The 12552-nt window shown below is 44.1% G+C and overlaps 1 protein-coding gene across 1 annotated transcript in view; it reads right to left on the bottom strand.

Moving 5' to 3' along the window:
- The window catches only part of GPC3 (glypican 3), a 396452-nt gene extending 388583 nt beyond the window's left edge, over positions 1–7869 (bottom strand). Inside the window, exon 1 of the mRNA XM_017511969.2 lies at positions 7254–7869. Within this exon, the coding sequence (XP_017367458.1) occupies positions 7254–7428 (175 nt within the window). The 5' untranslated portion in view covers positions 7429–7869. The remainder of the gene's footprint in view (positions 1–7253) is intronic.
- Between the last annotated feature and the right edge of the window lie 4683 nt (positions 7870–12552).

Genomic DNA, 12552 nt, shown 5'->3' on the forward strand with positions numbered 1-12552 from the left:
ACCAGGATGGAGTGCAGTGGTATGATCTCCACTCACTGCAGCCTCTGCCTCCAAGTTCAAGTGATTCTTCTGCCTCAGCCTCTTGAGTGGCTGGGATTAGAGGCATGCACCACCATGTCCAGTTAATTTTTTTTTATTTTTAGTAGAGATGGGGTTTCGCAATGTTGGCCAGGCTGATCTCGAACTCCTGGCCCCAAGCAATTCATCCGCCTTGGCCTGCCAAAGTGTTGGGATTACAGGTGTGAGACACCATGCCCAGCCAGGATTATGTCCTTTTTAATGTACATATATGAAGCTTGATGTCTTAGGTAAAAAATGCCAAACACTGGGGAAAAACTTACATACATTCAGTTTGTTTCCATAACTGGCACCAAGTTGCATTATTTTCACAAACCTAAATACCACAGATCTATAAGGGGAAGATAAACACATGCATTTATATATATATGTATACTGTATCTTCAATTTTATCTTGAAATTACTTACAATAGCTTTATAGACAAGCACAAAATACTTACCTCTTATAAGATTTGACTAGTCTACTTCTTCTAGACTGTTATAACACAGCCAAATGAATTAATCTAATATCCTTTATCACTTACTTATAGACAGCAAATAGATTCTTGACCTAAAAAAACTGGTTATTTTTTTAGGAACCTTAGTATATTGGTAAAAATAAATCAACTACTTAAATATTGGTTTTATGGAAATGTTATGCTTGTAATACATTTCTAACTCCATTCATTCATTCATTAAGTCTATAAATATATATTGACTACTTATTATTTGTACCCTGTACTGTGCCAGATACTGGGATACAAAGATGAATAAGATATAGCCCCTAACCTCAAGATGATCACAGTCTAGTAGGGAAGATATCATTAGCAACATGAACTGCAAAGTTGCCATAATTGGGGATTTCTAATTTTCCAGTAATAAACTTAGTTTCAAAAGGCCATTTAAAATTTTACTCTAAAGTTGTGCCTTCTTCTGGATTTATAAGGAATGAAAATTTTGAAAAATACAGAATATTTTCAAAATCATCACTTCAACTGAGACATGTACATCTTCCAGCTTTCAGGTGGCTGGACGGTGGAAGTTTGTTTTATAATAGCTTTGACTTCCCGATCCCCTTCTTATTGCCACTTCCACTTGTAATTTATCTCCCTTCCTATCAATTATTTATCAATATAAGCCTATTAAGTATGCTTCAAAGAGCTTAGATTTACTAATCTAGCATATAAATACAATTTCAGCTACTAGAAGTAATTAATTGTTCAGAACACTAGCAATGCATTTTGGTCGTAACGCTGACTCCCTTTTATTCATGAGGAAAAATATAAACTCTCAAATTAGGCTTTGTCCAGCTACATACAAAAAGAGGGAAAAGTGAAAATGCCTCTCTTAGTAATCAATTTGTATTCATTTTTGTTTAAAAAATTGCAAACAAGTATTTCTGATCATTAACACTTGGCTAATTGAACTTTAATTGCCCTAATTGGAAGTGTAGAACTAAATCTTCTTTGTATATTCAACAAGATATTCAAGTAAGACTACAATGTTCCAGTGAACATTCTCACCCCCACCCCATACATGTAGCATTTCAAAACACACATTTTCTCTGCTAATATACCCACCTTCACCTTGGTTTTTGAACAGCATTCTCCCTGTCATTATGTCTCAGAAGGTAAATTCCCATTACTTTATGCTGTCTTTAAAGCCAGTCTGGGGCCTGTAACTTGGATTCTATTTTCTGATGCTCATTTCTTAATGGAGTGCCAGGGATCCTGTTTCAAGCCAGACAATTTGCTAAATATGGGTAGATGAGTGTGAGATTTTTCTGCCCACACTTTCCATTAGATCTTAGATTACCAAAAACATCAAACCCATTTACAAGATTGGCTAGGACTGAATAGATATTGGCTCCTGGAATAGGCTCTTGAATTGAGCTCGTACGTGAATTCTGATCCCAGATTACAAAAACCTGTGAGGTACTTCAACAGGTCCATGCATGTGTTATAGCTCAACTCCCAAATATGGTAATATCAATCTTAGCAAGAAAGGTCTAGCTGACATTAAATCAAAGAGGGCTTGATTTAATAGATGTCCTACAATTTATGTGCTGTAATAATTGTTGATCATTAATGATACTAAGCCAGTCATAACAATGCTGCTAATTTCAATTTGTTATTTGGGTACTCAACAACTTAATAAGCCCTGCTGATGGTGAGAGTTGCCAGCTAACTGAGGTAAGCCTGCATCTGTCTCCAGCCAAAATATATGTAGGCTGAAAAGTTTGTCCACATGTCCCAATAATGTATTGTAACAATTTAGACTTAGGTTTTTAAAATATGTAAGATGACATATGGCTTAAGAAGGTATGTGAGAGTTCATAGGGAACACATAATGATCTAGAAATTCTATTTTTGTCAATTATTTACTAATGCTGTATGGCCTTGTGCTCAACACTGCTCAAAAGTAGTGCTTTCCCTTTAAGAGGCTTATAATCTAAAACATACAAATAACCATATGCAGAAAAAAGCTAGAGATCAGAGCAAAAGGAAGCATTCACAAAAAATGTACAAATTCAGCATGCCAGAACTTTTCAGTTGAGCAACACAATCCCCAGTGAAATTCTTTCCAAATGATGTATCGTGTGCACAAGTTATAAGTGATTATCTTCAATTTTCTTAGAAATGAGTAATAAGATACCTCTTAAGACCCATGCTTTGTATATGCATCAAATACTGAAGTTGGCGTGGTCATTGATAGCTGTCATTTAAAGAGAAAACATATTTGCAGTCTTGTCTCAGACCAGACAAATCCAGGACTCTTCTCCCAGATCGGTAATAAGCTGCCTTTTTCTAGGCTACAGTGAACAGCAAACATTGCAACTCTAAAGATGGAAGTAGCAGAATGCTCAAAAATATTGCATCAAAATATTGGATACAACCTACCAGCCCTTAAGAAAAAAACATATTGCAAAACTGACACCATCTGCGTCATTTAGCATCCATCAAAATTCTTCTTATGTCTGTATTTCCTAATGCTTTCAAAATGGAATTTGCTCTAAGAATTAAGAAACTCTTTTTAAGATGGTGGCCCTATTAAGAGACTTCTCCCTATCTCCCACTTCATCTCTTCAGTTCTTTTCCCTTACCCAGGCTGGCTATTGTGACGATTTCAGCCAATTTCCTGGAGGTATTTTCTAGCCCTTTTCACCCTTTTAATCCTACAAGTTTCCTGGGAAGCCTGTTTACTTGCATGCTCCCCCACTAGACTGTGAGCTCCTTGACAAAAGGGATTGCGTCTCACTCCTCTCTTCACTCCCAGCACCTATTACAGAGGCTGCCAAGGAGTTGGCAGTGTTAGACTCCTTTCAGCCCAAGGTGCCCCGCAAATCATCAGCCATGTCCTCCACCAGATTGATGGCTCCCTCTAAGCACAGCTTGGTATCAGTATCAGGATTCGTGTACTATTTAGACCACATTTGAAGGAATTCTCTAACTGTTCCAAGTTAGTACACAATACAGAGGTTTTTGCATTGTTCAAAGTTTGAAAGTTTTAACAAATCACCTGGTCACCCAAATGTCTAGTGCAATCTCAAAGGAGAGAAAACTCTTCCACACCTCACTTCTCTCTCTCAACATTAGGACCGCTAACTGCTTCAAACTAATTGGGCAACTGCAGCTGGCAACCCAGCTACGGAGGCTAGTTCTCAGACTTAAACAACAACAAATACCAAACTATCTCTTTGTTTCAAGCGTGTTGCTTTTTATTTTTATGTTGTTTCATCTATTTCAAGAAACTCCAAGTCAATTTTGGCTGTTCAAGGCTGCCTTTTACACATACAGGCATTTGGCCTTCTAGATCGGTTCTCGCACTTTCCAAGACCCTCCAAGGCAAGAGCCCTCAATCTTTTGGGAGTTGCAACACTACCACGGTTTGTTTGATTTTCTCATTTCCATCCATGTCTTACTCTCCCCCCTCCCCCAACAAAAGTGGTGTATGGCATTCATAAAGTGAATTACACTTGATTTTTGTTTAGAGGAATTTGTTGCCAGACTTCTGTAACATTCCCTTGAGACAATTGGAAACATCATTGTCTGATTACTAGCTCACTTTCCTTCCCTAAAATTGTATCCATTCTTGATTGCGCCTGTGGGTAGGTTAAAGAAAACAAAATAAACATCTAGACTTATGAGCTCATTGGCTCTATTCTGAATTTTTCTAAATTAAATAAGGGCAAAAGAGCTGTACTGAAAGTCAGTTATATAGATTTTTCTGCCAAATGCTAACTCTGTGCGCCTGGTTTCCATCTGTGGTGCTTTCCAAGTTACAAATCCTTAAAAAAAAAAAAATAATAAGTGGGGTATGAAGAGATCTATGGATTTTGGGAACATGCTATTTAGAATTGCTATCCTGTGACCTGAACACTCCAAAAGAAACGGGAACATGAGATTGTAAGGCTTTAGATCAGCTTTGTGGAAGTCTAGTGTAGTCCTTCAGCACCAGTGATTTATTTTTTAGCCTGGCTGATCTCAAATGCCATTTAGTCTCATCCATATTAGCATAAGAAATGTACCTTATTCAGGCTAACCCAATTCTGCTAATAGCCGAAGTTAGCAGTCAATCCCAAATGCTCCCCCTAAGTGAAACAGGACATTCTTGAGGATTTCTCCTTACTGTGACTGAATCTCATTTGATCTGGGACAAAGAAAGCTTTAATGCAGTTAATATAGTGCAGCAGGCAAACTGAACATGGCTTAAAATATGAATGCGGAGGGGGGAAAGTCAAGCGGTCATCATGATGGTTCATAACTATCAAATAATTTTCAGCTCTCTTTCAATTTCCAACCACTGAACGACAGCAGCAAATTACACATTTATTCACTTTGAAATTATGCACTTGCCATTGTATTTAGTCTGCCATTATTGTCTCTTCCCTAAAATACTGGTGAGCTCTTTCTACACACGAACATTAGGATTTCCACGTTTTCCATATCTACAGTGACCATATTTGTCCCACTAAAACTCAGGACACATGGTTTCATGCCAGTACACAGTATTAGAAGCCTGCACTGCCCCGGAAAAGCCAGGATATATAATGGTAGCTGTATGGGGATCACCATATTTGAAGTTTGGCTTGGCTCCAGTGTGAGTCAGGACAGTGTCTCCCATATAGAAGATGCTCAACAGTGTTTGTGCTTGTTAAATAGAACTGAAGCAGGGAATGTTGGGTTTATATGATGAAACCTTTGAAAAGCAATTTCTCCTATAGTTTGTGAAATAGTAGAGGAAAATAAAAAATATTTATTACAATTCCCTCTTCTCTATAAGAGTATGGCCATCCCTAGGCCTAAAGTGAGGGAAGGAGCCCAGGCCAAATCACATACACACAGTGTGTGGGCCCTCCCAATACTGCTGCAAAGAGGCAGGCAGCCAGAGAGCTGGAGGAGAATGAGAGAGGGTGAGTGCCTGCATGAGTGTGTGTGTGTAGAGGGGGGTTGCTAAATGACTATCTGTGCTGTCCTCTGGCCTTTTTTCTTCTTTTAGGCAGCACCTTTACCTCCGGCTTCAAATTAGCCAAATGTGGCCCCAATCCCAACCCCGAACACATTCATCTTGTGGGGGCTCAGTCTGTGAGGATCAATTTTTACATTACCAACAAAAGCATGTTCTCTAGCCTTAACAATCTAATTACCATGGCACTTCCAGGGGAGAGAGATTGACTGGTTGTTTCAGTTCTATGGAACTGATTCATAGGTTGCCCCTTACAGCTCCTGCACACGTCCACGTGGTACACTATTAACTCTTAACAACGGATGAGGTAGTTCGACCCTCCCTTAGAGTGAAATCCTGCAAAGCAATATTTAACATATGCGCAAATGCATTTCAGTTACCAAAAAGGGTGACCAATTACCTTTGCAACTAAACAGCAGGCTCACTCGGCTCTTTTCATCAACCTAAAGAAAAGGCTGAGGGCGCGCTGGCTACCTAGGTAACCTCCTACCAGTGAACGCTGGCTGGCAGCGCCCACGGGGCGCGCATCCGCATTCACAACTTGGTCCAACCATCAAGCCCGCCTCCATGACTTGCTGAGAGCCACCAGCCAAGTTTTAGCCAGGGCTGCTCCCTGATCCTTCAGAAGCGCGGGACGCGCGCCTCACTGGATGCCTGAGTTGAGAAGAGACCCTGGAGGCCACCAACGTCTCACGGTTAGCGAATACGACTGGCCGTTTCTTCTCAGTGCACCCCTGACAAATTAACCTGTTTGAAATTGACTGTTCTTGTCCGTATTGTCAGCGTAGCAACTTGTTCTAATTGGATTCTAAGGCGGTGTTAGGAGCCCAACCGCTGGACAGTCATTCGCACAGGGCCATTAATATTCATCTGTTGACAGCGGCAGCCCTCGGCTAATGTTAAAATATGTCCTTACGGCACGATCTGATTGTGAGAACAAAAGGCAGGCGTTCAGAAACTTTCCTCCACCTAAAATCATCTCCCCTTTAGGGTCCAGCCTGTCAAGAAGGCAGATGAATTTGGGAGGGGGAGGAGTTAAATCATCTTTGGACTCCTGCTCCCCGGGCCAGCAGCACCGTTTTTAAAGCGATTTCGCTAACCTATTCAACGGACGCTGTTCTGAAGGAAAAGGATCAATCCTCCTCATTTTGGTGACCCTCTTACTCAAAAGTTTGCCTCAGTGTGTCTTCACCCACCACTGCAGATTCAGAAATCTGTCCTCAACTTTGCTTGCACTTGGGCCTGTGAACTTAGGAAAACCCAGGCTGGGTAAAAGAGAGCATGGGGGGCACGTTGAGGAAAAGACGGCTGCAGCTGTGGCCCAGCTAAGGCTGAAATTCTGACATGCATGTGTGAGCAAGAATGGCAAATTCCCGAAGCACTAGCTCGGCTGTGGGGCGCCAGTTCGCTGAGACCCAGGGAAATAGCTCCCACCTTCTTGCCCTTCCATAAAATGGGCGCTCACGAGAAGGCAATCCCCACGGTTCCTCCTGCTCGCACCTTCCCTGACAGCAGCGTGAGACTGGGGGATATGGGCTCTGTCCACACACACCCTCTCTCCCTCCCTCAGTAGATCCAGCCAGGCCCCAGGCACACAGACCACTCCCAATTGCCCAGCTTCAGGCCGCACGACTGCATCCCGGCGGGGCTAGCGCGCTGGGGGTACAGCCACCACACACGCCCCTTGCTCCCCGCTGGGCACAGAGAACGCTCACGGGACCCCTCCTCACCTGGCACGGGAGTTTCGGGCACCCACTTGAGTCCAGGCTGCAGTCTCTGGAAGAACGAGCGGACTTGGTGACAGGTGGCGTCCGGCGGCGGCGGCGGGGGCTGCGCCTGTCCCGGGTAGTCTAAGCTGAGCAGCATCGCTACCACCAAGCACGCGGTGCGCACGGTCCCCGCCATCCTGCTTCGCAGGGAGCTAGGAGAGCTCGGGAGAGTGGCAGCCGGAGCGAGAGCAGTCCCAGGACTCGGCAAGCCCGGCAGTGGCCCTGAGGAGCAAGAGACGTGCTGCTACCCAGCCGCTGCAAAAGTTTCCTCGCAGCTACCTGGGCACTGGGCGAGGGCGGGAACCGCTTGGCGGCGCGGGGCAGGGCGGGGCTGACTGGGGTGGGGCGGGGCGAGGAGGAACGGGGCGGGGCGAGGCGAGCCGCGCTGCCAGGGGGCGGTGGCGGTCCTGCTGCTGATAGCCTGCGGAGTGCGGGGGGCGCGGCGTGGAGCGCGGCAGGGGCCACTGGGGCACCGCAGCGTGGGGACCGGGCGGGGGCACTGCTGGAGGAGGTTGCGGAGCGCGCGCGATGGCTCCCGGCAGCGGAGCCCAGCTGTCCGCTCGCTGCTCCACACAGGGCGCTTTGGCATTACTACTGCAGAGGGGCTGCAGGCTCGAGCGCGCTGATTGGCTTCCCAGCAGCTGTCCTCTGACTGGCTCTGAGAGAAGTTCCCCAGCCTCACTCCTCCTTCACGCCGCTCATTGGTCTACAACCTGGAGGGCTTTTCCCTTAAGGATTTTTACAACCTTTTCATCCTTCCTAGGGGCAGGTGGGGGTCCCTGGCTTAGGTGCCCCCCCCCCCGCTTCGCCACAGGCCTTCTTCAGCCTGTTCCAGCACTTTCCTGGCCACCAGAGCCACACAAGGTCTTCCTTCTCCCCACAAAATCCACCTCCTCATTCTGCTCTCTGAGGAGCTTTCCGCGAACCGTTTTCCTAACGCAGCCCTGACCGGGTTCTCAAAGCCAACCCGCAAATAGTCACGTTCAGGGGTAGCCAGGTACCACTGGGCTTTTCACAGTCTGCCTTACCTTTGAATACTGTGTCTAAGAAGTCTGACAACCCCCGTGGCTTGCTAGATTTGATTCTATAAAGCCGTACAAAGTCAGAGAAATCACCTGATCCTGGGATGTTAAAAGAATCTACTGCATGATAGTCCCAGGTGGCCCTTCGTGAAGCAAAGCATAACGTGACAACTCAATAACCAGGGCTTAAAACCAGCCTCACTCATTAGAAAATCGTAATGATGTAATGGTAATGTATAACACAGCAAATTTATTGAGCCAAAGCTAACCTATTTCATAGATGGAGTAGAAGGCTATTTGAAAGGTCTCCTACACCCAAATCCCACCTCTCCTGCTTACATTTCACTATCAGAAATCCAGTTCTTTGAGAATCACATATCTCTCCGAGGAGGAATGCATTTAGTCATTACCTATATGCTGCTAAGTAGGGATCTTTAGCGTGGATTCTTTTTATGAGCCTCCACACTCTAGCCCAGTAGAGAACTCAATAAGTATTTGTATGATGAAATTACTTAACACCTCAACATGAATTAGTTTGTCATCTGATGGTCTTGTTTCTGACCTAACTGAAAGTAGGTTTTAAGGGAAAACCTCAGCACCAGGAAATTGTCTGGGGTGTGCAAGGTCTAGGGAGAGGAGGTTGTGCTCCAGGACCCGGGAGCTGAGAAGGGAGGCAAAGAGAGAGGAAGGTCATGGGGGAAGTTCATTCATCCATTTATTCATTCGGTAACAAATATTTGAACTCCTACTGTGTTCCAGGCGCTGTAGATTACAAACAGACAATGAGGATACAAAGATTAACCAACCGGTGTGGGACCTGACCTCAAAGAACTGCAAACTAATGGGGGAAACAACCAAGTAGAATGTTAAACCACTGTGTGAATGCTTAGATAAAGTTCTAAGGGTTGGGGGGATCAGAGAAAGTGTGCCAGAGGTAATGATGCCCTAAACTCAGACTCAAAAGACCAGTAGGAGTTTAGGTGACACAAGCAGATGGGGAGAAGGGTGCTGAGGCAAAGAAAGCAGCATAAATAAAGACACTGAGAGAACAGGGCTTGGCATGGCCCAGTTGGAGGTTGGGAGGTGCAAGTAATGATTCCAGCTTGGGGAGTTGGAAGAGCTAAGGTGAGAGAGGTAAGCAAGGGCCAGATTATGCAGTCTTGGAGCCATGTGGAGGAGCCTGGGGGGGGGGGGGGGGGGGGGTGTGCCATGATCATATTCTCCTGATTAAAAGATCCTTCCAGCAGCAGTCACTGTGGAGAATGGCTTGGGAAGGAAAAAGATTGGAAGCAAGGAGACCAGTTAAGAGGCTGTGAAAATAACCCAGACAAGAAATGATAAAGTCCTGTAGCAGAGAAGATTTGGAAATGGAAAAAAATTACTGGAGATATTTAGCATATAGAGTTAAAAGGGCATGGTGACCTAGTGGATATGGGGGATGGGAGAGAAGGAGTCAAGGACGGAGGGCTCATTCACTCTTTTTTCAACAAACATTTCAGTGTGGCCAGTGTATCTGGTATTCTTCTCCTACTTCATAATTTTGCCTGGGGCTAGGCCTGCGCCTGCATTGAACATTTGACAAATGACATATCCACTTTAAAAGAAACACCAATTAAGAGTCATAATTTGGCTGGTGAGTTTGATATGTTCCACCTGTGGAGCCCTGTGACCAAAGGGCAGATTGGAAGGCAAGCATTGATTGAATTTCATGACCTTGCAGAGGAAGACATGACCTCCCATAAATTCATGATCTTCCAGAGCTCATGCAACTAACTACAAAGGCAACAGTTGTTTTCAACTACTGGGTACTGAGTACCTGGAAAATGGGGACTGTGACTTATTTTTAATATACACTTTTATATCTAATACACTTTGTATGAGCTAGGGCAGTGCTCCCAAATTGCAGTATGTGAATCCCTGAGTTCACTGAAGTGAACCAATGAAGTTTTTGCTTTTCATTTTAGTAAATATTTATTTTAATGGTGGATTAGAAGAAATATATGTAACTAGTACATCCAACCCATGATTTTGTTAGGACAAAGCTAAGTAACTGGTGCCATGATAAATTCCAATAAAAATGTGAGTGGGTTTGAAGAAAAATACTTAATAGTAATGGGAGTATGAAGATATAACAAAATATGTGTGTGATATGTGAATGACTAGGATATGGGCTATGTCATAGGCAAGCTGTCCCTGATGTTTTGAAAAATATTTCTTTAGCCTAAAAGCTTCTGCTCCCACTCCAAGCAGCAACTTCAGGGCTTTTAGCCAACCTAAGGTAGGAGTTAATAAAACCTGCTAGGTTTAAGGAGTGGTTCCATTTTTATAAGTGCCTCTCAAAGACTTTCTAACCTTCTAGTCCCTAAGTGATGACTCTAATAGTGGAATTTCAGGCACTGAAACTGACATGGAGGAAAGCTTGCAGGAAAGCCATGAGCAGCTGTCTGCTCTGCCTACCTAGTAACTTGGAATTTTACTGATGAAAATCCAGTTCCTTAACTAAAGCATACAATCTGTTACATTACATGCTATATACTGCTCAGATGGGCGACTGGTGAATTAAGACTGGGTTTTCTTTTTCTCTTTTACACAAACAACTGTCTTACCTTTCAAGGCTCCCTTCCTTGTGTTAGAAGTAAGGCCAGTGATTCATCCTTACTCTTCAGCTAGAAGAGACAAAGAGAAACAATCAGTATAGAAAAACAAAAGGATATGCTGATTGAGCCACTGTTCACTTTTGATAATTCATGATTCTGTGCTTTCAGGCCAAGTTGGAAGCATTTAGATAACACTGTTGGGCCCCATCTTTCTCTTTGGACACCAGAGGAAGGCTACCTAGCACAGCAGGCCCAGAAGAACTTTTCTTCACCTTTTGCTCCTAGTCTCCAGTTTGAAAGAATTCGAAAATTCCCAGCTGTAGCCAGCAGCTATTATCTTGCTGTAGCTAGGAGGAGAGTCTGGTTCCATGGCTCCAAAAGCAGCATAAATCAAGTTTTCTGGGGGAGGGTTAAGAAAGGGTGTTCAACAGCTGCCGCCATGGGAGGAGCTCATACACAGCCGTGCACACGGCCACACACGCACACACTGTTTGTCTTGGGCCCAGTTTCCTTTGCCCCCCAGGTGATGTTCTCCTCTCCCCATCTCACTCAGGTACACAGTATCTTCTGCCCTGAACCCCACTCTCAAAACCTGCTTTCAGAGAAGAAAGTTTAGAATTCATCCGCTTACAGTGTATATGGTTTATAGGTTATAATGGGGCTGCCCACCCAGGGGTATGAGTATTTTAACAGGATCAAAGCTTTAAACCAAAGGAACAGAGCTCTAAAAACTGTGGAATTTCAGGCATCTGCCAGTGGGAAGGGAGTGTTTAAACTGAGGGGCAATGAGGCCTTTTTTGGTGCACCTGAAATCACATCATGTAGACAGTTGCTTATATGTTAGACTGGTGCTGCTCACAGTCAACACCTCCCTGGCCACACCTCTGCACTCTATGGCACACAGCCACTTTGTCTCCCCTTCTCTTGCAGTGTATGACTCCTTTGTGGGGCAGAGGGGAGGGGAGGCGCCAGGCACACTGATCCCAGTGCTCCCAAATGTATAAGCTATGATCAGAGAATGAATTATGGTCCTTTGGGAAAGAGTGTTCATTCATTCATCCCAGCCAGCAGGCCAGTGCAATGTAAATGGTAACTTTGTAAGTTGAAAGACTTAGAGCCATTTTGAAAATTGCATAATAATCCAGGCAGAATTTGGCTTCATGTGTATGGAAAATTAATAGACCCGGCTGAGATGCTTGCATTGTGAGTTGTGGATGGATAGCTTCTCCTCAGACCAGGGACTATGCTTTGCCCTCACTAAATCCACAAAATATACTGAGCTTCTTGTAAGTCAGAGTCCAAGACTTGAAAAAAACTACTGAAAATTTTATTTGTGGCATCATGTTGATTACTACAAATAAAAAGTCATTCTATTCTGTGTTTGTTTGTATAAGGGATATTGACCTAGATTTCTAACGTATTTCTTCATACCCCAGTCCACTGATTTTCTTTTTGATTGGGCAGAGGCACTGTATGTAAATCTAACATTTTGTGTCTCTTGCATAGGATATTTGGTTTTCTATAAAAATTTAAGGGGTTTGTAGGGCCGGGCGCGGTGGCTCACGCCTGTAATCCCAGCACTTTTGGAGGCCAAGGCGGGTGGATCACGAGGTCAAGAGATCGAGACCATCCTGGTCAACA

The sequence above is a fragment of the Cebus imitator genome, unplaced genomic scaffold, assembly GCF_001604975.1.
Source record: "Cebus imitator isolate Cc_AM_T3 unplaced genomic scaffold, Cebus_imitator-1.0 Scaffold458, whole genome shotgun sequence".
Lineage (NCBI taxonomy): Eukaryota > Metazoa > Chordata > Mammalia > Primates > Cebidae > Cebus > Cebus imitator.